The 24,820-nt window shown below is 36.7% G+C and overlaps 1 protein-coding gene across 3 annotated transcripts in view; it reads right to left on the bottom strand.

The window, feature by feature from the left end:
* ITGA8 (integrin subunit alpha 8) overlaps positions 1–24,820 on the bottom strand; it is a 111,782-nt gene that overhangs the window by 51,446 nt on the left and 35,516 nt on the right. For all 3 annotated transcript variants that reach the window (XR_010439096.1, XM_064704211.1, XM_064704212.1), the window contains 7 exons: positions 18,038–18,083; positions 16,067–16,174; positions 8,933–8,988; positions 8,203–8,357; positions 6,912–7,049; positions 6,390–6,457; positions 5,295–5,442 (listed from right to left, as the gene is read on the bottom strand). Coding sequence is in view for 2 of the 3 variants with exons in the window: in XM_064704211.1 (XP_064560281.1) it covers positions 5,295–5,442; positions 6,390–6,457; positions 6,912–7,049; positions 8,203–8,357; positions 8,933–8,988; positions 16,067–16,174; positions 18,038–18,083 (719 nt within the window). In the remaining variant the exon portion in view is untranslated. The remainder of the gene's footprint in view (positions 1–5,294; positions 5,443–6,389; positions 6,458–6,911; positions 7,050–8,202; positions 8,358–8,932; positions 8,989–16,066; positions 16,175–18,037; positions 18,084–24,820) is intronic.

Here is a 24,820-nt window from a genome sequence, read left to right as displayed (position 1 = left end):
CTTCCCAAGCCTCTCTAGGGTTGGGAGGGAAGCATTTTTATATTCTCTCCAGCTGGTTAATTAGAGGTGGGAAGCAATGCATGGGAGAAAAGAGGGTGTTAACACAGTCAGAATCAAACGTGTCTGGAAAATTGTCCATTTGATCTTGATGTGTGGGTTTATAGTTTTGCTTTTGTTGGGGGAGAGGAGTTGAAATTGAAGTCTAAAAGTTAGATATATATATACTCATTTGTATTAGATACTTGGCAGTTTCTTTAAAGATGCTGTATTATAGACCAACACAAAGTAAATCAGCCCTTATCACATATTTTTTTTTGGCCCTCAAAGGCTGAGAAAATATAGGAGTTTTTCAAGGAGTTCTTCTGCAATCTGGAGGCTATGTTCCTAGACTAAAAATGATTAATGCTGCAGAATTTATCTGACCAGCATCACAAAAGCTAATTTGTGCAGTCTAAAGATGTGACAAAGGGTCAATCTTGGTAGAATTCCTTCCATAATGAGATTTACTGTCTGTTTTTGCACTGATTATCTTTTTGAGGTGGTTAAGTACAAAATAGGAAAATTAAAACCAGGCAGGAAGCTAGCAAGAGCTGAGACTGGTACACCTACTGTGGTCAGCATCATTACATTCATATAGAACTCAGCCAGATGGAAGGGTTTGCCACAAAGCTCTTCTACCTGACTTTGGTAGCAATTCACATTTCTGTAGCAACACACAGGTTTTTTTGGCAGTCTTGAGCAGAAGTAAAACCACAACAATTATCACATGTGCTCCCAGGGTGCATTTTAACTAGCAAGTGATTGGATGCTTTAAGTAATCCAGGCAGCCTACAAGCTTGAAACTCTTTTGTGGTTGTAGTGATGCCACAACGGTTAAACACAACAAGCTGGCAAGTAAAAAACTTCCTCTTTCCTTTACCATCACCTTCCAATTTTATTTTATGAGGAAAAGGGGATGGAGTAGTTGATTTAATTAGTTGATTAGGGGATCTTCTGGTTGATGTATATTTATGTATCTAACTGACATATCAAGAGTAGTCTTCGCCTTCACCAAGCTCAAATCATGTCTCATCTAGCCAGCCACAATGTACCTAGTCTAAGAATTTCCATGTAAGACAAGAATGTTCCAGGTCTTTTTCTCATTTTAACGCTAGTTCAGAAGGGCATGGGGGAAATGGCTCAGAGCTTATCCACTGCAATACCTGTCTGGATGTGATCTTCACCAGTCTGCAGTTTCCAGCCGGAGCAGAGGCAGTTCTGCCAAAATATATAATGTTTTTGGTGTGTAACAAATATCTGTTAGTGCTTTGTATTTGCCTGATTTACTAATTATTCCATAAGAATTTGGCTCCCCGCTTTTGCTCCTAAGGGAGGATTGAGCTGTTCAATATGGGCAGCTCTACCATGGAGCAAAGGGCCGGTGCACAGTGTTCAGGCAATGCCTGGGGGTTCAAACACACAGTCTTGTTAGGGACTGTTGTGGTGTAAGAATGTACCATACAGCAGTACATATTGTCTCTGGATCTACTGCTGGAAATATATGTATATAATACTACAAAGTGGTTATACTTTCTTCATTGCAGCTAATTTCAGTAAATTCACACCTACTGTATATGAACAGTTACTGCAAGCCAGTGGGTTTGCAGGAACTAGAGAAGCTGTGGTAATTTTCTCATTTACCTGGTGTCTGGACCTTCTAAGTATTTCCACAATACAACTGGTGGAAAACACACTTGATTTCATTTAAAGTCATTCTATTTCAATCTTCAGCTTTTGACTGAAGGAAGTGTCAGCATCTGCAGGAATCAATGAAGCTCCAAAATCATGTCCCTGACCTCAAACTTTAAAATCACACACATTCACTTGCCTCTCCCCTTGCATATGATCCCATTTCTGCAAAATGTTGTTAATCTTTTATGTAGTTGCACAGTCTGTGTGCAATATTCTACAGGATATCTACAGGATACATCTACAGGATCAGGTCAGAGATAAGATAATGCCAAACTGAGGCAGGTCAAACACGATATTGCACAAAGCTGAAGGGAGGAGGTAGAAGGCAAGTGGATTTTCAGTGAATTTTTTGACCTCATCAGCTTCTAAGTGTAATTCAAATTATATAGAATAACACAAGACATTGTTAACATGAAATAAAGAAAAAAAAAGCAGGACTGGACAGGAGGCACTTAAGGTGTTTCTCTATAAAGCACTTAATGTGTGTTTCTTTATTAGCTAGACTAAATCCAGAAATAGCTTCACAGTAGACAAATATCCTCTATGAATACAGTCAGTTTGAAATTATGACAGTGTAATTGAATTATTTGATTCTACAGATATTTCAGTTCCATCAGAAATGTATCAAATTCCATTTCATTTATTCTTGTCTTACTCTGCCTTATTTGGTGGCTCTGAGGAGAACCTTATCTCTGCCTTAATACCAGGAATTCTGCAGTTCGCAGAAAAACAGCTACAAGAGGACTGTAAACATGGATGCAACAAAGAGGAAATGCAACCTAGAGGCAGAGCTCTAAGAATATGATTGCAATAGGCTCTACCATAAATCTACCTGTCTGCTGAAATTCCTTTATATTAAATTAGGTACATTTCTGGAGCAGTCACAGATACCCCATTTTCAGGATACAACACAAACATAAAAATAAGAACTGGCATCCTGACTCCACTGCAACTGACATGAAAACTGTCATTTTCACCTCTAGTCCATGCCTCCAAAAGTGCCTGCAGACCTTTTTTCCATATACCTCAGTGCTTACGGCATCCAGTGTGATAACTTCTTCTGTTATCTTGTCAGTTCAAATTGCTCAAAGCCCTGTAAGTTGAATGAATTGAATCCCTCTCATTTATACTCACTTGTACTCAGTGATACTATGACCTCTAAGAAATTTACACTATTAATTTTTTTCCAAATGAACATAGAAGTCAATATTTTAGTTTACATAATGGAATACTGCAAAAAACATAGTTTAAAGAAATATACATTTACCATTCAAAAACAATAGGAGGAATAAACTTCTTTTCACTGCCATTTGTAACCCTTGTGAAAATGGTCCTTGAAATGCAGAAAGAAAGAACTAAAAATGACGTAGCAAGTAGGACTAATGTTTTGATCCTTCTCAGAAAGAACATGATATCTTTTTGAATGAAGTACAAAAAGCAAAAAATATGAAATAAATTATGTGTGTGAATGAGCTAAGTAAATGTAGAGAAAAGGAGGGCAGTTTTTTATCTACGAGGATTCAGAATTGAATTTGTCAGAAAGGCATTTTTATCTTTCCCAAAATCTGAAAAGAATGAAGTAATTGTATTGTGTTTCCTGGGTTTTTAAAATTTTGTCCTCAAAAGAAAAAGTATTCTAACTTTAAAACTCCTTCTCAACCCATTCTAGCTTCTCTTCATTCTTCCAAAAGCACCAGGATCTTTCTTTCCTTTCTCCACAAGTCTATTGTGTTGTCACTATAAAACTAAGTTTTTCCTAAAATGGTAAAAAGCCCTGAATGATTTCTCTCTGTCCAGACCAGAGAATGGTTTGGATTGGAAGGGACCTTAACAATCATCTTGTTCCACCCCTGCCACTGTGGACAAGTCACCTTCCACTACACCAGGCTGCTCCATCCAACCAGGCCTTAAACATGTCAAGGGATGGGACATCTGTAGCTTCCCTGGACAACCTGTTCCAGTGCCTCACCACCCTCACAGCCAAGAAATTTTCTTAGTATCGAATCTAAACCTCCTTTCTTTCAGTTTGAATTTATTCTCCCTTGTCCTGCCACAACATGGCAGTGTAAGAAGTCTCTGTCTTTGTTTTAGTTTCCTTTCAGGTACTGGAAGGCTGATGCAGCCCAGGACACGTTTGACTTTCTGGGCTGGAAATGCACATTGATAACTCATGTCCAGCCTCTTGTCTACTCCCACCCCCAGGTCCTTCAAATAATAGAAATGCGCTAATACATGCTTGGGTTTTGGAATTAGTGCCTCCTCTGACACCTTGGTAACATCCAAAAGAGCAGCAAAAGATTTCTAAAGAGGAATGAAGGAAAAAGGTAACCATTTGTAGCATGTTAATGAGAACTTTAGTTTTGTAGATTACAGTCCAAAAAAATCTGTGGCTTTGCGAAGAGAGCAAAAGGAACAGGCAGTAGGAAAAGGCTGGTGTCTTTAAGATATATTTCTGAGATGACAAGTTGCAGAGAATTTCTATCATCTTTGATGATAGCATTACTTCTTGGAATTTTTTTCAAACTAGGTTAGAGGCCCATTAATAAAGTCACTGACAGAAGGAGAATAAGGAAATACCTTGTAAGTTACTTTCAACTTCCTTAAAAACATTTGCCTTCAGAAAGGAAATTAACTTGCTTTCTCCCACTCTCACCCTTGAGGCCCTTTTGAACATTCCAGGCACTAACAGAAAAAAGCAGGCTCATGTTGCAACAGCCTGGGAGATATATGTGCAGATGAGGCAATTCAGACTTGCTGTCCAACAGAGAATACATGAACACTGCTTGTTTGCAGGATAGGGTTTCATCTTTGCTCTTAAAAAAACAAACAGACCCAAAAAGGAAAAACACTAAATGTTCAGTACAACTCAGCAGGACTTCAGACAACATCAATCTTTCTGTGAACACTGGCACATTTTACATTTTAATTGCATTTTTGGTCCATTTATAACATGAAAGAATTGACAACAAGGGAAAGTAACTTTGTCAAGTTTATACTGCAGTAATGTCCAACTATTCAGGATACTGGAGACTGGAACAACCTTAATAATGGTAAAAAACTGCTGTGCTGTGAGAAGAGACAGCAGTGTCCAAGTGTCTGGGGGTCAGCAGGGTTCATTAACTCTGACTGGGAGTTGGTACCATGGGATCCCAGGCTAAGGGAAGCGCTAAGGGAATTTGGCAGTATTACTTTCTGCTACTGGTATTGTTTACTGGTTCAAAATCTGAACATAGGAATTGTGAATAGGTATAGGTATGTGAACACCTCTATTCCTAGAAGAAATGTGACAATATTTGTGTAGTATTATAAAGAAGTTAGTGGGAAGGGGCTGGGTTAATGGGAATGAACCTGAGCTGGCTCTGAACAGAATGGTCCTGTCCTTCCCATCTTTTGGAGGCATGGCTTATCTTTACCCTGGGCTGTGCAAGCAAGGATAGCTGAGAGTTGATGGAATCTCCCTTCCTGAAAGGAACCTCTTTATGTGCTGCTTTCAGCTGGTACAGCCTATGTAGGTATCCTTGCTCTCAGTTTTCATTATCACTAACATCTTGATTTTACTTTACCTTGTTGTTGCGTTCGACCCCAGTGTAATCTGCTTCGGGTGGAATCTTTATATGTAGCTCAGCTTCATAGGCTCCTTCCCCATCATTCCTTGGATTTATTATGAGCATGACACAGTTTTCTTCTCCAATTATTAGCTGATCTGTATCCCTGTATAGAACATACTACTTGTCAGGAGTTAAAACATGCACAATTAGGATTTATATATGAATAAAGCAGAAGAACATTTTGCTCTCAGACCATTAGTTCTGGAAAACACTCGGTGAACACAAAAAAACCCCATTTTCTATAAAAATGACAGCATCAAAAAGTATACCAGGACCTGGGTAGAAAAGAGGTTAAGAGAAAACACCACTGTGGCCAAGATGGACTATCACAAAACTTGAAAGCAACTGGTAAAAAATTCCAGAGCCTGACTACTTTCTAAACAACAGGAAGTATTTAGTGGAGGAACCACTTGCCACAGGGTCTCATGAGCATTGTTTTCTGGAGGACACAAAGGTGGTAGTTATCTCCTCATGGCCACTGTAATACAAACAATGACAGATATTCTCCTGAGACCTGCAATGGCACTGTGCCCTTGTTTCACAACTACAGACTGATTCTGATGAGAGTTAGGTAACTCTCAGACATTCCCCACTTGTCCCGCTTGGCATATTTCTCCCTCCACAGAAGAAACTGTTACCATATTTTGAAAATTTTATTTTGAGATTAATTTACTTCACTGTATACTGAGCTCAGGAGAATTGTGTCCAAGTGCAAAGTCACTGGCACACTGAAATAAAAAACTTGAAACCTCCTATGAACAACAATTTGTATCATCTCTTGGTTTTCACAGAACTAGAGCCACTCTAACAAACACCTGCAAACTATATTTTCTATGATAACCATTAAACATCATGAATGTGGTTTGTTTTAATTTGTGCATCCATTTCTTGGTTTTATAGCTGAAATGGATGCACAAATTAAAATCAGGAAATCAAGTAAGAGTGATTAGCTACAGTAAACAACAGAACTGTGTTCTACATCATTCTGTTGCAACAGTTAGCAGTGTCTGGACTGTGTATATACAGCATAATGTATCTTATTTCACTTACGGCACTGCAGAAAGTTGCAAGTCAGGAATACATAAGTTGTCCTCCCCACAGTCAACCAGAATGTAAGCCTGTATCATTGCCAAATAAAAAAATATAATACAGTTAGTACATGCCTTAAAGTCCAAACTGCATCACTAAATATTGCTAACCTGTCTTAAATACCACTAGCACTGCTTTACTGAAATAAATCTTTTTATGCTTTCTGTAAGTTCCTTTTCATGTGGTAGTAAGATGTTGGAGACTATTTACATGGTCAAACATATCCTTAGCAGAACAATATAATCTTCAGTCCCTTTCCCACACTAACTTGGCTTACATATTCTAGAAGGCAATCAAAACAAGAAAGTTTTGGAAATACTTGAAAGTCCTGTTTGTTCTAGTTTTATATTCAATCTACATTTTGTATTAATTAAATCCCTGTCATGTAATTTCTGGCTTTCTCTTTTAAGGAAGATGACACACATAATATTTGTAAATGCTTTCATGTTTATATATGGAAAATGTAACATGCAAAACTCATACCTGCTCTGCTAGTGAGTTTTTCTGGTAATAGTTCAGGATTGGCTTCACAGTGAAACTATCTTCAAAACTGGTCTCATCCAAACTATAATTGAAGTTTATATTGATAGGAGATAATTTATCTCTAAATTCTGTTTCATCCTGTGAGTAATAATCACATAATAAAACCAATGGTTTACTATGATTATTTAAGTTGGTATAAAAAGACAACAAATTCAGACTTCTGAAGGTAAAGATGTGGTCTTTATTGAAGGTAAGACATGGTTCTTTGACAGATGCTGGCCAAATTCTGGCTGCATGTGGTGTCATTAGGAAAGCAAAGTGACTCACCAGTAATTGGAATGCCCAGAACACATTGCCTCCACAGCCCCACATCTGGAAGAAGCTGGCTGAGCTGAGTAGACTCAGAAATTTTTCAAAGCATTAGCCTAAAATGAAGCTGTTTAAGAGAGACACACAGAACCAACTCCTATCAGGTACTGCCCCCCTTCCTTTTGAAATGGAGGTAGGGCATGTGTGGATTTGTGGAGGTAATATTGCTGGTTTGTACTATACCCAAGAATTTATAAGACTTAGCAATGGTAAAATTAAACCACCTTTACTATCTAGATATGTCCTTACATAGTGCTTGAAACTTCTCCATTTCACTTCCCACTGCATTTCTTGGATCAGACTTGGAATAATCTACTTCAATTGCATGAGGAAACCCTACCTGCAAGTGAGGAAGTGTTGATCCTTTCACCTTTACAATTTCAATTTCATATTTTTTTTTTTCTAAAATGATTTTAAAATATCTTTAAAATATTTTTAAAAAGTATGAATTTTAGGCCAATATTTCTGGTAAGACTCCTTTATAATCTTTTGAACCTAAATTGGCATGATATTTAACATGATTCATTTATTACTGCACTGTGAATATTAAAAAAAAAAAAAGAATACCAAAAATGGAAAGCAATCTTGCATTTTTATATCAGAAGATGCAGTATTTGATCAGAATTTCCAGAAGAGCATGAAATTAATGTATTTTTACATAAAGAAATTCTACAGTCTTCAAAATCCTTCTTTTCTACTTATATTGACAAAAGATGAGGCCAAAGATTTACATAGGGAATTTCTTCAAGGTAGCAGAATGCTCTGGACATACTGAACATACAGATGAAGTCTATCTTGTATCCCATTTCTGTAATTTTGGAGATAACTCTTCCTTTTCCAGTGACTCCTTTTTATTTTTATCTTTAAATCCCTGGTACTACTCAAATAATGATGAAAGTCCAAAATATTTTAAACAACTTACTCTGAGATAAACAAGGAAGTCCTGGCAATGGAGTTGTTTCTGTCTTTCTATCACAATGGAGAAGTAGTGATGTGACTGATGGTAATCAAAGAAGAGGGTCCTCTTAACAGCTCCTTTCTGTTTCAATGAATCTAACTGCAATTCACCTTTGAGCACTAAGGGATACAAATAAATAAATTACTTATTGATATAAAAGAAATAAAACAGTAAGGAATTCATTCTGTATTATAATTCATTAACCTAGGCAAGTCTTCCGAGAAAAACTAATCCATGTTTTAAGTGCCTGTCTGTTTAAAAGCCCACTAAGTTTTGATCCAAATTATGCAGGATGTATAATTTAAGCTTTCTTATTTCATTGACAGATCATATGTGTACAGGACTTCTGTCCCTTTAATTTATTATTTTTCCAAAACAGAACTTTCTCCAACTAGGTACATTCTTGGTTTCATTTAGAAAATGACTTAAACTGAAAAAAAAATCCTTTAAATGAGTAATAAAAGGTTTGCATTTATACACACATACACGCACACACACACGTCTGTCTATCTTTCTATCTATCTATCTAATCTATCTATCTATGCATCCATCTATCTATCTATCTACTTTTTTTAAACTGCATTTTCTTGCCTGAGGAGGATCTCACTCCTATTGTCTTTACAAGTGTAGGAAAAAATACATTTGAAATGGAGCAGGACTAGAGTAAATTACAGCAACAGAAAATATTTCTTACCTATCTCATCAGAGATACTTTGACCTTCAAAATCTGCGCAGACTCTTACAGTAAAGCTACATATAAAAAAGGAGAAGTAATTCATTATTAGCAGAAAATGGACTGACCTGGGAATCAGCAGTTCCCAAATCATATCTTTTAAGTAGTATTTTAATTTGCTTAAAAAGATGTTAACTGAGATTGTATCTAGCTACCTATGGTATTCCCTAATTATGTCAGGAAGTCTACTAGGCTTCACTAATAAGCACAGAAGAATATTCAGAAGACAGTCTCTGAATATTTCCTGGCAAAGGTATGGAGAAGATTCTCTGGTCCCAGCAGTTCTTGAAAGAGTCCATGGAGATGACCCTTCTGACACTATTGCCAAAGCTGGATTTTTTATGCTGAAGTTCAGGAAACCACCTTTGTAAGAGGCTGTCTGCAGAAATACTTTCTGGTTCATCATGGTCAAATCAGAAAAATCTTGGAGCATATTGTCAACGCTCAAGCTCTTTTCCAGCAAATTAAAGCACTTGGGATACCAAGTGTTACACTGGCATTACTGTAAGATTTTCATTATTTCAACAGGCTACAATTAATTCCAAACATAAAACATAAATTGTTCAATCTTTCTGACATCAGACTAACCAAACTGTATTGCATTTAATTTGTTAAGTTTTGCAGAAAGTGGCACTTACATGACCTAAATCAAAGCACAGAGAAATTGGTGATTCATGTTCTTTATCTAGTATGTTAAAGCAATGCATTCCACAAAAAGGAACACCACATAAGTTAATTGCTTTAAATTTGCCTGTTCTGAATGTATAGCAAGCACTTTTGAGCCTACAAATACTCACATCACAACTGAAATGATTTTACAAATGTCACCTCAACCATAGGAGAGTCCTTTCCCATAAGAAATATTTCTGTGTAAGACTGGCAACACATTTGCAGTTATACTCAACAACTGATAGGAGAGGCCTTTTATAGTTGTATTGCCTGATACCTTCTAATCTGAACTTTTAACTTATATAAAAATTAATTTTAAAAACCATAAAAAAGTAATGATTATAGACAAGTTTCAATTTGTAAGGAATCTATGCAAGTTTTATAAATATTTAACTGATTTGCATTTTGAAAAAGTTTTCACAAATTACTCTAGATGGTATGAGAAACAGTATTAATTATGCCTGTTGATGCAATTAGCAGAGCGTACTTCCCTGACAAGTGGTGTAACAAGAAATCTGTCACTGGAAAGATGTTCTTGATTTTTGGTTTCTGCTGTCATCTGCCACATAGACTTAGTTCTGCATACCATAATTCCTAATGAAATCCTGTATAATGTAACAAAGTTGCTCAGGTGATAGATTCTTGCAAGTGCCTTTGGTTACCAATCATTCTTAATGAAAATTTTCATGGCTTCATAAAATATTTTGGTTTGCATATGGAAAATAAATTGTAGGTCAGCATTAAAATCAGCTTAAATTAAATTAAAAAATTGCCTTATTCATTGATCTTGATCTCCTCACTACTGTTATACTGTATAATAATGTTCCAATGCAGTGGATAAAAAACCACTAACATAACCTTTAAACCAACCCATAATCCCATTCTAACTGCATGTTTGCTTCCTCTGGCAGATGTAATGAAACTGCCGCATCTGGCATATGTGTCACTGTCATGACCTTAATGGAAAATTCGTTCAATATTTCTTGAGAAACAAGAATGGCATAATGCCATTAAACTGTAGCCTTCAAACAGTCATTCCAGTCCATGCAGAGAATGCAGATTTTTCATATTCCTTCTTTTTTACAATTATGAGTCAATACAGGGAGAACCAATTATTTCCAAATACACAAGGCCAAAATAAAAATGAGGAAATCTTGTGTAATTGCATGAATGCAATTTAGACATCAGACTTCACAGGCCTCACATGTCAGAGTGTAAGAGGGCATTTCCTCAGATGTAAACTCAAGAGCTGCCAATGTATTAAACTCAGTTGTCTTACTTTGGAGGAGTCACAGAAATTTTGTCCTATCATGTTTGGAAAAAGGTTGTGTTCAAAAATGTAGCTTGGAATGCTTTACTTGTCAAACAGAACAATTTCAGTGTATGCTTTATTTACTGCAATGAACAGAATAATTCATAATACATATTTGATAACTGAAGTAATGTTCTCAAAAATTACTGTAAGAATCAAGATTTACTCCTTCCACTCCAGGCAGAGCATGTCAAAAAGGGAATAGCAGAGCAAAAAAGCAAAAATCTGGAGTGGAAAACCTCCCACACTCTGGCCACACAAGAGGAAGGACTATGGTTTTAGCAGAATTCTGCCACACATTTGTGATTTCATTATTTAGTTCAGAAACAGTGCTAAAGACATCAAAGACTTCAATTGCAAACCGAGATGAATTTAGATTCACTCATCACTTCAACAAGAAAATGCTGGGGAGATGTTGAGGGATGTTTTAGTATCAAGAAAAAGAAAAGCAGAGGGAAAGACAGACTACAAAAGAGTCTAAAGAATTTATAGAGATTTGAGATCTGACTCCTAGGCACAGTAAGAAATAAAATAGCTGAGCTTTGGAGCTTGCTTGTAGGGGCAATCAACCAAACAACAGAATTAACAATCAAAGGAAGAAAACTTCAGCAAGTAAGAAACAAATGGGAAGTAGTCCATCATCCTAAAGCATACAAACTTTTTATGTGCTATGAATCTCTCTGAAGAGATCCCTACATCACATTTATTCTGCTGTGTCTGTCATCACTATGAAATTATGCTTTGAATAGTATTTGAATGTAGTTACAAAATAGAGGGAAAGCCTTTAAACTGAACACACGAGTTTTTCCTGACAACCTCAGGGCAACAAGGCCGTTTGTTTAAAATAACTCTATGTTTTTCAGGTAGGCAAAAATTATTTTTACAAGAACAAGAAATTTGAAAGTATTCCTTTCTTCAAAAATACTCCTGGCACAGATGGGAGCAGTCTCTTCAAAAGTTAACCCTAATAAAATTACCTAATATCACCAGAAGTGGTGAAAAGTTAGTTACCCACGTATAATATTTTCTAGACTGCACTTAGTACCAGAAAGAAATTATTTTGGTATGGCTACTCTAGCAGCTGAAAAAAACCAGAAAACTTACTTCAGGAAGTGAAAAGCAAGACATTAGCAGATCCTACCAGGTGTCATTTGTCATTGCTAGTGATTTCTTTAGCACCCAGGTTTGTAGATGAGAGAAAGAATGGAAAATGCCTTAGCAGAAAGGCAGTGTAAGCTTTAACGTTCTGGGCTTCCATTCTGTGTGAGGCTGATACCCAACCTGCAAAGTCACAAACCTCCACAGAAGAGAAGAAGCTGTTATTGTTTACTATGAACAACATTTAAACAGTTTCTTTTTGAAGTACAATATGTAAAAGCAAAACAACACACTTCTATTGTGATGTTCTAATTCTTGCCCTGATTTTAGATTTTGTTATGGCCAAGTCTAATCCAGTGACCAACACAGAGTTTTAGTGCTGAAGGCTTCTCATGGCTAAGTTACATTGCATGGCCAAGGTGCAGGAGCACTAGGGCTGCTGGATAGAACAAGTGACTGCCCTTTGGGTGTCTCTAGGGCTACTGAAGCTAAAACCTGGCACAGAGGTCTCCTGTACAGCACCTCAGCTGTGTTGGTGACAAGTGACACCACCTGCCTACCCCCTCTGACCACCCCTGAGGAGTGAGCTATCCATCTTCTGACTCTTGGCCATGTGGCTTTGCTGTCCCACCCATGGGGTCAGGCTGGCCAACAGTCTTTGGAAAATCTCACACCAATTCATCTTAACAATGGCCCCTAGGTCCATATCCATGGGGCACCAACCACATTCTCTTTCAAATTAGGTCAATGAGAAAAGAAAATACCAGCAGCAGAAAGGAGCAAATCTAACCTATGCAGATATGAACTGCTGAAATATTATTTTGGGTGTTTATCTCTTTGATAGGAATTTTGTATTCAGCTTTTAAAAAAGTGTATGCAAAAAATGTCTCATTTACTGAATCTAGCTGACACAAGATCATAAATATTTTATTACTACTTGAATAGTAAGAAATTTGGAGATAAAGGAACTACATTTTTTTCCAAGTATTTTTTGATAGTAGGAACTTGAAATCTGAAATTTTAAGCTCTCTGCTTCTGGTTTTACTGGCTTTACACAGGCTGATAGCCTACAAGGCACAGTTCAAATGAGACATCCAAACATGAAAAACACTTACAAATAAAAAATATAGTCTTAAAATATAAAAAATTAAATATAAACATATATATATACACACACAAAATATATTCTACAATATATGCTACAAATCAACTTTTTCTCATGATTGGACACTTTTATGCAACTTTTGGTAAGTCAGGTAACTTCTCTCGCTTATTGCTTCTCTACAAAATGGAATTAACAATATTCACTTTACATCAGTGAGAGGTGAATAAAAAACTTTTGTAGATGCAGTCTAAGAACAAATATATGAGGTAGCTAATGGATAATCAGACCTCAAATGGTAAGAAAAATACCAATGCATAGATAAATTAGATCTCCTGACAGCTAGAGCCCAATCTTGAACATAATAAATCATAGAATGAGGAAAGAGGTTTTGAAAAATGAAAATATGTAATGTATTTACCTCTTTTTACAGATAGTAACTTGCATTTTTCACACTTTAGGGGAAAATAAACTCTTTTTCCATATTCTTTAATACCTTCAAAGCTGCAGAATTTGTTACAGATTTGCTAGTATTGGAAACTCAGAAACAGCCACATTTTACACACAGCAGAGAACGAATTATATGCTTCTAGAAGTTCAGGACAATTCTCCTTGAGCTGTGAATAAAAATGAATTTTTGTGCATGTTTCCTCTGCTGCTTCAGCTTTGCAATTTATATCATGGCAGAAATAATATTTTCCTAATACTTGGAAATGTACAATAATCCACATTATTCATGCACACACACTTCCTGGAGCTTTTCTGGTAGGAGGTTTCCTTTCATTCTAATTCTGCAGTGTCAGTCAGTAGAGTTTTATACAAGTTGCACAGCTGGCTAAGAGATACAGAAATCTGTCCCATGGGACTAAGGAATTCTTTGCCTGTTGGAGTTTCCCTACTAATTGTTTTCATATGTACAATACAAGCTTATATCAACTAAGGAAAAAAAATTACAGTGTGGAAAATAGCAGCTGCTCTTCAGTCATTTCATAACATGAACTAAATCTTTAGGGAGCATTATTTTAAAATAAAGCAGACAGAAATTAAATTATGCTCCTATTAAAGCTTTGTAGATATGAACCAAACTCCTGGCTTATTGTAGCGGAGAAATAAAAAAACCCAAAAAAATGTGTTAAAGGAGTATGCATTTCTTCCTTCCTTTTCTAAACAATATCTCAGAGCAAGAATGTTTTTTAAGAGAGATTTTCTTCCTCTTGTGCAAAAAAACCACCTTTTTTCTTTCAATACCTGTTGTTAACTGTTACGATTCCAAAATCTTTTCTATTATGACATTAAGCATTTTTTTAAAGTCTTGAAGTCTGGAGTTGTGAAACAACATAATTGGGGTCAATGAACATGCTTCAGCCAAGTGTCTGTATTTAAATTTTTTTTTTTTTTGCATCAACTGTTAAAACACAAGATAATTGAATCAAAAAAATTCCAGAAAGGCCAAAGCTTTGTAAAGTTCTGGGTTTGTATAGTTCCATTAAGTGCTCTACATTGCTCTGTAGATGGGCAATTTTCTACACTGGATGTAGAAATGAGGAGCATGATAAAAATATGAGAAGTCCATAAAGTGTAAAAGAACACTGCAAGAGTGAAAATCTCGTGACCCCCCCCCCCATCCCATATGCTTTGGAAGCCCACTTATTTATTGGTTTAAGTCTATCAAAGTTTAGTTCCTTTAAAAGCCTCCATGGCTCTTAAATGAAATGCTTCTCATGATTATGTTTTACAGTTCATATGTATCAATTAATTTTAAGATTCTTTAAGATTCTCTTGCATTTGAGATGATTTTTAGGACTCATATCCTGTAAAGAATGTCTCCAATGCGAGGAAATCCTCAGACCATCTTTGGTTTAAAAGCAGTGCAAAATTTCTCATTCATGTTATCTTCTGGAGTCCTCCTTTACACCTTAATATTGTTTTTGTTCAGCCCACTTCCTGGCAGGCTTCCTGCTTCTAATGTTTTTACATCTTAGAAATCTGTTCCTCACAGACTCTCTGGCAAGACTTACTACCATTTTATATTCAACTTGCACGTGTTTATGCTCTGTTTTGATTTTAGCTTCCTCATTTGTTATGATTTCCACTTTTAAACAGTATCTTATGTATTTGTAATAGCCTCTGTTGTCAACTGTTCCTGGGGTCCTTTCAAAGTGACTTTTTTCTAGTGCAGTAAACGTGCCTTTATGTGGTGTTACATGCTATTAGTTGGCCTCCACATGTCCTGCAAGCATTCTGTACTTGTAATTGATCTTAATTTTTTTTTAAATTAGCTTTTATGTTAATTTGTTTTGTTTTGTTTTTTCTTTTCAAAGTTAAATGTTACTGTGGTTAAGAGTTTCTCTTTTAAGGATGGTTGAAACATTGTCCTGTGTGATGTGCTAAAAAAAAACCTTCCTCTGACCAAAGACAGCCAGAAACAACATCCTGTGAACTTCTCCCTGCATGGCCAGCTAGATACCTTCTCTCTTCCACAAAGGACTAAGATCTGCCTTTCTCCAAGGGAAAATGGAGGGCCCACCAGCTCTGCATCACTTCCACTGTTACATTTTGTCAACAAACAGATGACTGTGTTTTCTGTTTTTTCCATTTTAGCTGTTTCATGTTTCATTCATCTAAACATTGCATATGACTTTGCAGCTTGCCCAGGAGCTGAGCATCCTTCTATGCCGAAGGAGACTCAGTGTATCAAAGGACTCAAATTTACCTACCACAATGAGTTAGGCAATCTGCTAAGTACTGGAAAATACCAAAAAGAGTTCTATGTGGGGGGATTTTGTTGTGCTCAGAGCATGTTTCAGCATTTTGAACTTTGAAAACATTCAAAAAAGAGCTGCAATAAAATTAAGGAACAGGAATTTATTTGAGAAAGAGGATAAGAATATTTTTTGAGTAATCATGGACTTACCAGGCCACCAAAAGCTGAGAGTCAGGGAGCTGACAGGTTTTATTGTCTGGATTCACAATCATGGGGTTCAGAGTAAGATGAGCATTCACTGTCACAACAGGTCTGGCTCTGGGAGATAGAAATAAGGTTCACCACATTCAAAAGGAGCACATTAGTACCTAAGTTGCAGCAGAGAAAACACTGAACTGAGTTGGCTGCAAAGAAGCCAGAGTTGTAGGGTTGCTTGGGAGAACACAGTTCATAGCCAAAAGAAACTTTTTTTTTTTCCCATCAGAATCCTACTGAGATTCACAAAAAAAATCTCATGTTAACACATCACAGAAACTGTACCCTATGGTTAAGTAATAGATGTGTCCCAGGACTGAGGGACGTCAGACACATTTCATCGCACTGAGTTTTCTCAAAGGACCAGAATTTGCCTTTTTGGGTTTTACAGCAGTTCTCTGGCCATCTTGCAGATTTATTCTGTGCTGTCTCCATTAATAATGATATATTGCAAATTACAATGTCTGTTTCAAGACTCTTAAAAGAAATAAACATGATTTGGTTAAAGTAGAAGTTGGTGTAGACTGTCTTGGGCCAATAATGAAGTAAACTCTGTCTGACATTTCTTGGAGTCAACTGACTTTGTAAATCAGGAATAATCACCAGTAAATTGTGCTGAGTACATGAATATACAGTTCTGGGGACAGAAACCATCCCTCTGAAGCTGTTATTAAGTGATAATCTATAACTGCAAGCAGTTTAGAAGACAAATAATAACAAGCATGCGTCCAGATTCTGATTAAGACAGCAATACTATTTACACTAACTTACACAATCACCATTTTCTAACTTTCCTGATATTTTAATCCACATGTGAGCTTTTATGATTACTTCTTTATATTACTTCAGTAAGACATTAAAAAATAAAATTACTCTCTTCACTTTTGTGCAACAGGGAAAACCTTTTTTTGCCTAGAAAATTTCAGTAATAAAACTCTATTTTAACAGCATGACAAGTTGCATATTTGATACATTCTGGCCAGGAAATGGCCTCCTGCTATTCACTTTATTAAATTATGTAGAACACATTTTATTGTTATTGAAAATACACAGTGGATCTGATTCTCCAATGCTTTATGCTGTGCAGTCACTCGTGGCATTGCAAAGTATTTGCATGATTCTTTCACAGCACAGAAGGAAAATCAGGACTTCTCACTACACCTACAGCGTTAGCTGAGATGAGTGAACATTCCTGTTCTATAAAATTCTTATGCTGTTACAAACATTCAGTTGGGAAGCAAAACATGCCTTTTCTCAGTCAGGTGCTGTTGGGAATACAGACAACAAGAAGCCAGACAGGAATCAGAAATATGACCACATTTTGTAGCAATGGATGGTGAATGCTTAAATGAAATGAGCTGTTAGCATGGCTGGACTAAGAGAGCATTAGCAGATTTTATGTAAATGTCTATGTATTTGGCAGCTTCAAATTTTACATCTCATCAAAAAGTGCATTTAATGAAACTCCATAGTCAGCAACAACTTATTGTTTTGTAAAGTGGGATCTTGTGCATTTTTTTAAACTGAGGCTAAAAGTAGCAGTCTTTATGTTCAATAAATGGTTCATGTCTTAACATACACAATCTCTGAAGATTGGTCACTTTAAAGTGTCTTAGTAGCACCAATTCCCCAGGGAAGAAATTAATTTTCAACCCCATGCCTTTTAAATTTCTTATTTAAAATTAACTAAAGAGTCAAACATTCTAGAAGCTGCTGGAGCTAAGCCTAAGCATGGAAGTTTTCATTGAAAATTACAGGGTTTGAGCATGGGAAAAAAACACTTCTTTTTCAAAATATGTTTAATTTAACATCTCTAATGACCACCTTTTACACACTGCAACAGGGAAATAGGAATATGGCATTTTAAAATTTTCTTATCTCCCACTAAAGCCATGAAATATCAAATCCATTGTATTTACCACATACCTGTAAACAACTGCTTTTCCAGCTCCAAATGCACCCACAATTAAATCTGGAAGAACCAAAATGGTTTCAGAATAGCTATACAGTAATCTCTCAGACATTTTTTTCCATCATAAATTAGATTATTTACATTAACATTGCAGTAACATAAAACAAATATGATAATTCCTTTCTAAGCAGTTTTCTTCACAAGTGTGAAGAACACAAATGTGTTTTACCTGAAGGAAAACATTTCATATTTCAGAGATGGTGTCTTAAATGTCTCAGTTGTAACCAGTAACTGCCAAACTATTTAACACAATGTCACCCACGCCACAATCTCACTTCTCCCCAGCTTGTATTATGGGGGAGAAAAATGCCATTCAACTCTATGTATTTTATTCCAAATCCTTAACTCTCCATTAAATGAAGAGCTGCAAAACAATTTCTCACCAGTTTCCTATAAATAATGTTGAAACTTCATGGTGTTCTTTCCTGACAATCCTTCCATTCTACTTTATGTTTTAAGTGATTTGTTCATTAATTTAGGCATTACATCTCTGTGCAAATAAACAAAATGCAAGATCAGAGGATGGCTGATTTCATAGTCGCTAATGTTTCCAGCACTGTAGCAATATGAGAAAAGGCTTACAACAGTTATCCATCTAAAGCTGTCATTTTCCCTGACAGAAGGAGTCAACAACACAGGTGCTACACTGGGACTTGGGCATGTCTTTGTCAGTGGGTTTGGGAATTGGGAATCTACAGGCCAGAATATTTTTATTTTCTGCCTGGAGACCCCATCTAGTGATCTCTGGAAAGATTCAGACTGGCTTGCTGAATCCATTCAGGCCTCCTGGAGAAAAACTGGAGCCAAGCCATGAGGAAAAAGGATCAACTTTCCTGCTGCCTCTGCCTTTGGAAAGAGCTTTGGTTCATTCTCAAAGCCCCCAGAGTCCATCTGGGCACAGCTTTCACTCCACAACTGCTATCATTCAACATGACTGACATGTATCCAAGTCAGAAGACTGAGCCTTACAACAGCAGTGCTACAGACTGGCAATCTAAATTGATCTAAATAAGTTAATTAAATGAGCACTTGGGCTTTTAAACAAACTCTTACTTGTTGCTTCTATAGTTGGGGCACTGGTTTGCTTAAGAAGCCCTGAAGTCATCAAGCATGATGGAAATACCAAGCTTTGATGTTAATTATCTGGATGGGTTTGGTCCAGGACTGGCAGTGTATTTTCTAGTGCTTCTCCATCTTTCAGATGGTCAGGATTTCAAAAAAACTATAAACAAATACTTCACATGGGCAACAGCCAGTCCTTCACTGAATTCCCTTAATAATGTCCTAATAGGAGCAGACACAGACAGTTTATGGATCTGATCCTCTTTTTGTACAACATTTACATTTTTCTAATTTCATTGGCCTTAGAGAAATATGTTTCAGGGTCAGGAACACTTTAAATAGCAGAAGAAAATAACTGATTTTATCTCCTTTTTGGGACATTTGTATGTTGTATTCTTTGGTAGCTTTTACAGACAACTTGCCCACAGTACCAAAAGCGAAAGATGTTTTCCTCTTAAATAAACAACTAATTGAGACAAAGCCATCACCATGAAGGCTGCACCACACACAAACAGAACTTTTCCTGGCACCTCACTTATAGTGGCACCCATAGCAACCCCCCAAAAAATTTAATATTTTGTTGATTTTTATTTTGCTTGCGTCCGAAGGAATTTTTATGAGTTTTGTGTTTGATGGGGTTTTCTTCTGTTTGCTATTTCTTAAGGAAAAAGAAACATTATGTTATGAACAGAAAGTGAAAGACAAGATGGAAAGGGTTTCTGTTCTGCTCTTCTCAGCTGGGCACTTCTTGTGAATTCTATAACAGACTTGACTTCAGATATGTACCGGCTCATACCAGATCTGATAACTCAAAAGGTTTCAGGGTTATATTGTGAGAGACAAAACAGGAAGATATCCAAGACTTATTCAGATCTTGGCCTAGGGATGACTTCATAACACACTCTTTCATTAAAAAATAAAGGTTAAAAACACAACTTGGGAAAGCTTACTAAAATGCAGCCCATTAGAACCTGAAGGTGAGAAGAATGAGTCTGTCAGACACAGCTGGCCTCACTGGTGTGAGCAAATGCAATTTCAGTATGCACTGCTGTGCAAAGGTACCATCAATCTCAGCATCCCCATTTAATATTAAAGAGGATTTTGTACATCTGCTTAATGGTTAAATCCTGGTTTGTTTAGGACAGAGCCCAGCAATTTGAAGACAGAGGGTGATGGGTCTAGAGGAGCAAATATAGGCCTCAGCCATCCAAAGACTGGTTTGCCATGAGCAATCTTTCTTCATTGCCACTTCAGCCAGGTTTGAAGACACAGCAAATAGGATGAGGATCCCCAATCATAGCACAACCTTTGAGACTTTAAGGGCTGTAGGACTGTACTCTCCTGCTCTTGTTGGGAGGCTCTTTCACCCTGACATGTCATTTGTTTTCTGGCCTGAGACATGCTTATTCTTGATCTAAAGAACTTGAATAAGTGAAACCACTGAGTAGAGAAAGTGGAATTAAGAATGAAAAGTAAAAACAATCCCCATATTTATAGCCTGTAGTAACTTCTACAATCTAGTGTAAGGACAAAATTATTATACATTCAAGCAGAGCATTCACTGGAAGATTAGTTAGGGATTTTTCTTTGCTTTGTCTTGTTCTGTTACAGAGCAGTAATGTCACTCTTCCTTCTTTCATTGCTTTGTGGGGTGCAACTCCTATACCCATAATTGAAAAAAATTGCTTTTGATGTTGATACAAATGCATGAGATTTGAATACACATCCAATCAGAGCACTTTTACAAGCAGAAGTTTTGAATTTGTTGACTGTTCTGTAGAAGAAAAGTTTCTAATAATTTCTGTGAAAAAAAATGCATGAGATATCTAAATTATCTGAATTTTGGCAACTTTCTCCTTCAAAAATAGAAGTTTTCTTTATTAATTCTTGTTAATGCTGCACATACAATGTCACTGATGCAAAGATCACTAGCCTGAAAAAGAAAGTTTTAACAAGCACTTACAGAGCAAAAGAATCCAGCTTAAAAAAACCAGCTTAACTCCTTATAACCCTTTCCAAAGAGAGCCTGAAGAAAAGCCTATGCCTACTCCTTTGCATCAGTGAGGGATTTTTTTCAAGGTCAGATTAAAATGTATGATCAAAACATAAAATAAAAAAAACCAAAAAAAGTGTAAGAATCACAAAATCTCCCTCAGTTCTTCTTTTCTCATATTTCATGTTTCTGGGATGATGAGAGATCTTACTGGTTTAGTTAAATGATCACTTTCCCTACACTGTCTGTCTGAGAAGATTTTCTATCAGCTGCTCACCTGCAGAGAGCCAAGATCTGTAAGGAAGGGTTGGCATCAGCACCCATGTGCTTCTGCCTCATTGCTTTTGAGGAAAAAATGAGCTGTGGGGTCACAACCACATTGCAAAAAATAAGAAAACAAGCATGGAGCAACTCCACAGGAATTTTTAACTTCCATTTTTAACACAGCTTGCGGGTTGTATGCAATTAAGTCCCAGCTGGTGGAGTTTGCAGAGCTTAATGTTGAAACAAGTGTCTTTGGGACATATTTAACTGAAGTCAAGGGCACTGCACAAAGTTAAACAATCCTAATACTTTTTTCAAATACCTCAAATTTACTTTTCTGTGAAGAGAAAGGTTGCAAGATGCTGTCTGGTGCAAGAAATCTATTTTCTGAGATAAAATTATAAAATTTTAAGGTGCTGGCACTGAAAGGGACACTGGATTTTGTAAGCTTGTGAGTTCACTTGCACCTTCTGCCATGTGACTCTGACAAATCTGAAACACTATGTGATAAAGGGCAGAAACTTGCCATGATGATCACTAAACCTTCAACCAAATGAAGGAAGTAGGAAGATCAATAAAGTCCTACTTCCAGTCTCAACAAGACATACTCCTTTATTAACTCAAGAAAATTTTTTGATTCCCTCATATTTTTAAAGGTCATCCCCATTCTCTCTGAAAGATGCAGCCTCAGGGAGTCTGAGCAGGGAGAACATGCATCATGTTCAGCACCCTGCACTTGACTGGAGCCTGTCCAGCAATCCCAAAAGAAATTGCCAAGACATGGTGTCTCATATTGGTACATGGGGGACAGTGGCCAAGAAAAACAACCAGTGAACAACTGCATAACTGGCAAACACCTCACTTGTCAGAAACACAAAAATGAAACAACAGCTGAGTCACCTCCCTGCTGCAGCTCTACCAGGACACAGGCAGGAAAGGGAAACATTTGGGGACTCAGAATGATTTCCTGACAGCTTTAAACATAACTTCATGCAGTCTGCCAGCTTCATTGTATAGTATAAAAAGGGACTAGAAAACAGTTACATTCTATCTAAGTACAGGTGCTAATGGAAATTTTGTACAAAGGAGAAAACCGCCTAACTGTAAACTCTATTAAAAAATCTGTGTGAGCCTTTTTGGTTTTTTATTTTCCTCAGCAGATCAGGTGCCAAAAAGGCCCATGATCATATCTCTATTTGTTTCCTAGGACTTCAGTGTGCATTACAAACCCAAATCTCAGTAGGAAAGGTCTAGAATGAAAATGCCTTTAAATGGTCATCACTTCAGGCTTGACAATAGTAAGATTATTTAGTAAAGCATAGCCAGCTTTACTCAAGAATTTTAGTTAAATACTGCAAACCATCATTCAAGGCAGAGTCACTTTCTTCCAATCCTATCATTCTCAGGTACTGTTTTTAAACCATTCTGGTAGCAGGTCTGTTACAGGCAATTCCAAAGGCTAATTCATACCAATGCTTCTCTTTTGTCTGAATTAATTCCTTTCACAACACAACAATATTATTCATTATATTACAAAAAGAAAATCCTAAAGAGGACAGTTAATGCTTCATCACTTAAGTAAAACACTACTGGGATCAATTGCTTTACTCTTACATTCTATTGGGCACAATGCTGTGATTTCATAAAATATTGTAAAGAATTTTAGAAAAGCATATCTAAAAATTACATAAATAATAGTTTGCCATAAAATCAACATATTTGTACACAATTCTTGGCTTGTCACTACATTTTTGACTGATTATTCACGTGAAAAAATAATTAGCTGGTAGAAGCACTTCAGCTTTTCTGCATTTGCTGGCAGAACCCAAGCCACTGTTCTGGCTCCCACACATAGCAGCCCTCTCTTACCAGAGCAGATGCAGCTTCTCATTGATTTAATTTGTTTGTCTTCCACAAATCTCCTGGACCAACTTCATAATTTAATCATCACTAGATTCCGATTTGTAATACTGTTGGCACAATGCCTACTGGTCTCAAAAAAATTTATTATTCTGAAGAACCCCCACCTCTCAGAAAGAAATTTGAGGATTTTCTTCCTGCTGTTTGAGTTAATGTACTCAGCAGATGGAGCTGTTAAATATTCCTGTTTTATTAAGATTAGACTGGATTACTGAAGTTCTGTGGACATTTTGTCTTCTTATTACACTTCTTTCCTTCTTAAAATGTTTATAGAGTAGTTTGATATTAAGTACTATGATATTCTAACTAACTACTATGATATTCTTAAGATAATAACTGAGTCCAAAATAACAAGGCATGAAGATGCCTTTATGCATTTCCCATTGCTGATAAAGGCTTGACTTTAAAGAACAACCAAAAGAACAGGCTAACAGCTGGGTTTGTGCTGAAGCTTCAGTGGCACTGATTACTCTCTTAAGTTAATAAGGAAGATTTACACTAGCATATAAACAGGCAGGGAGCAGAGACAATAGTGTATAATTTATTTGAGCAATTAACTAATCATTAGTCTTTGAATAGAGAATTCATCCAAAGCACTGTTCTGAATCTACCCACACTGTTAATAGGAACTGGTTAAATCATCCTGATTCAGAGACACATTCAAAGAAACCCCAGTCTTTGGGAGGATATGCCACAAAAAGAAAGCAAGTTTAATGAGTTGAGTAAGTTATTCATTATAAACTATTTGCTCAGCTATAATCAGCCATAAAGTGACTTAACATATGCTGAAATGTGAGGGTGGAAACCTTACAGCCTACAAATGTCTGAGCCCTGTACAGATAGATGAACCAGCTGGAAGTGCAGCATCATCACCTAGATAATCACAGACTACAGGCACTCAGTGGGGCCAGCTTTGAACAGATGCCCAGAAGCCAAAAGAAACAAATTTCTTTCCCATTAAACAGATTAATGGATTTCTTTTGTTCCTATGAAAATCGAACTATGCTAATAGAAAAAGAAAAATAAATGCATAAATAAAATAAACTCTAATTCAAAATGCATGCCTTCGCTTCATTCCCTGCCCCAGGCTTTGATAACACACACAAAGATCAGGATGGAGCAAAGGGGCCCTAAAAGCCCCAGACTTACAGGACAGTGGAAGCTGCCTTGAAAGATGTTATTACGCATCCCAGATGTCCCAGCACAGAAGACAGGCAGGAAGATTGTGCTGAGGCAGGTATTTCAGAAGATCTTCATGCAAACTTTGTCGAGCTGCTGCTACAGAGAATCCCATGATTATATAAATTATGTTACAGCCTTCACTAGGATCACCTCAGACACAGCACAATGCTGCTTTGCCATGTCCTCACCTTGGCACAGAATTCCAGCTACCAATGTATTTGCACTTAAACTGATGGGAAAAGCCCATATTTTATGGTTTTCAATCTCATCACCTCCCTTATTTCTTTAATTCCATTTAGTGTTTTTTTCATGACTG

The sequence above is a fragment of the Zonotrichia leucophrys genome, chromosome 2 (assembly GCF_028769735.1).
Source record: "Zonotrichia leucophrys gambelii isolate GWCS_2022_RI chromosome 2, RI_Zleu_2.0, whole genome shotgun sequence".
In the NCBI taxonomy this organism is placed as follows: Eukaryota; Metazoa; Chordata; class Aves; order Passeriformes; family Passerellidae; genus Zonotrichia; species Zonotrichia leucophrys.
This window is presented reverse-complemented; position numbering and strand designations above follow the sequence as displayed.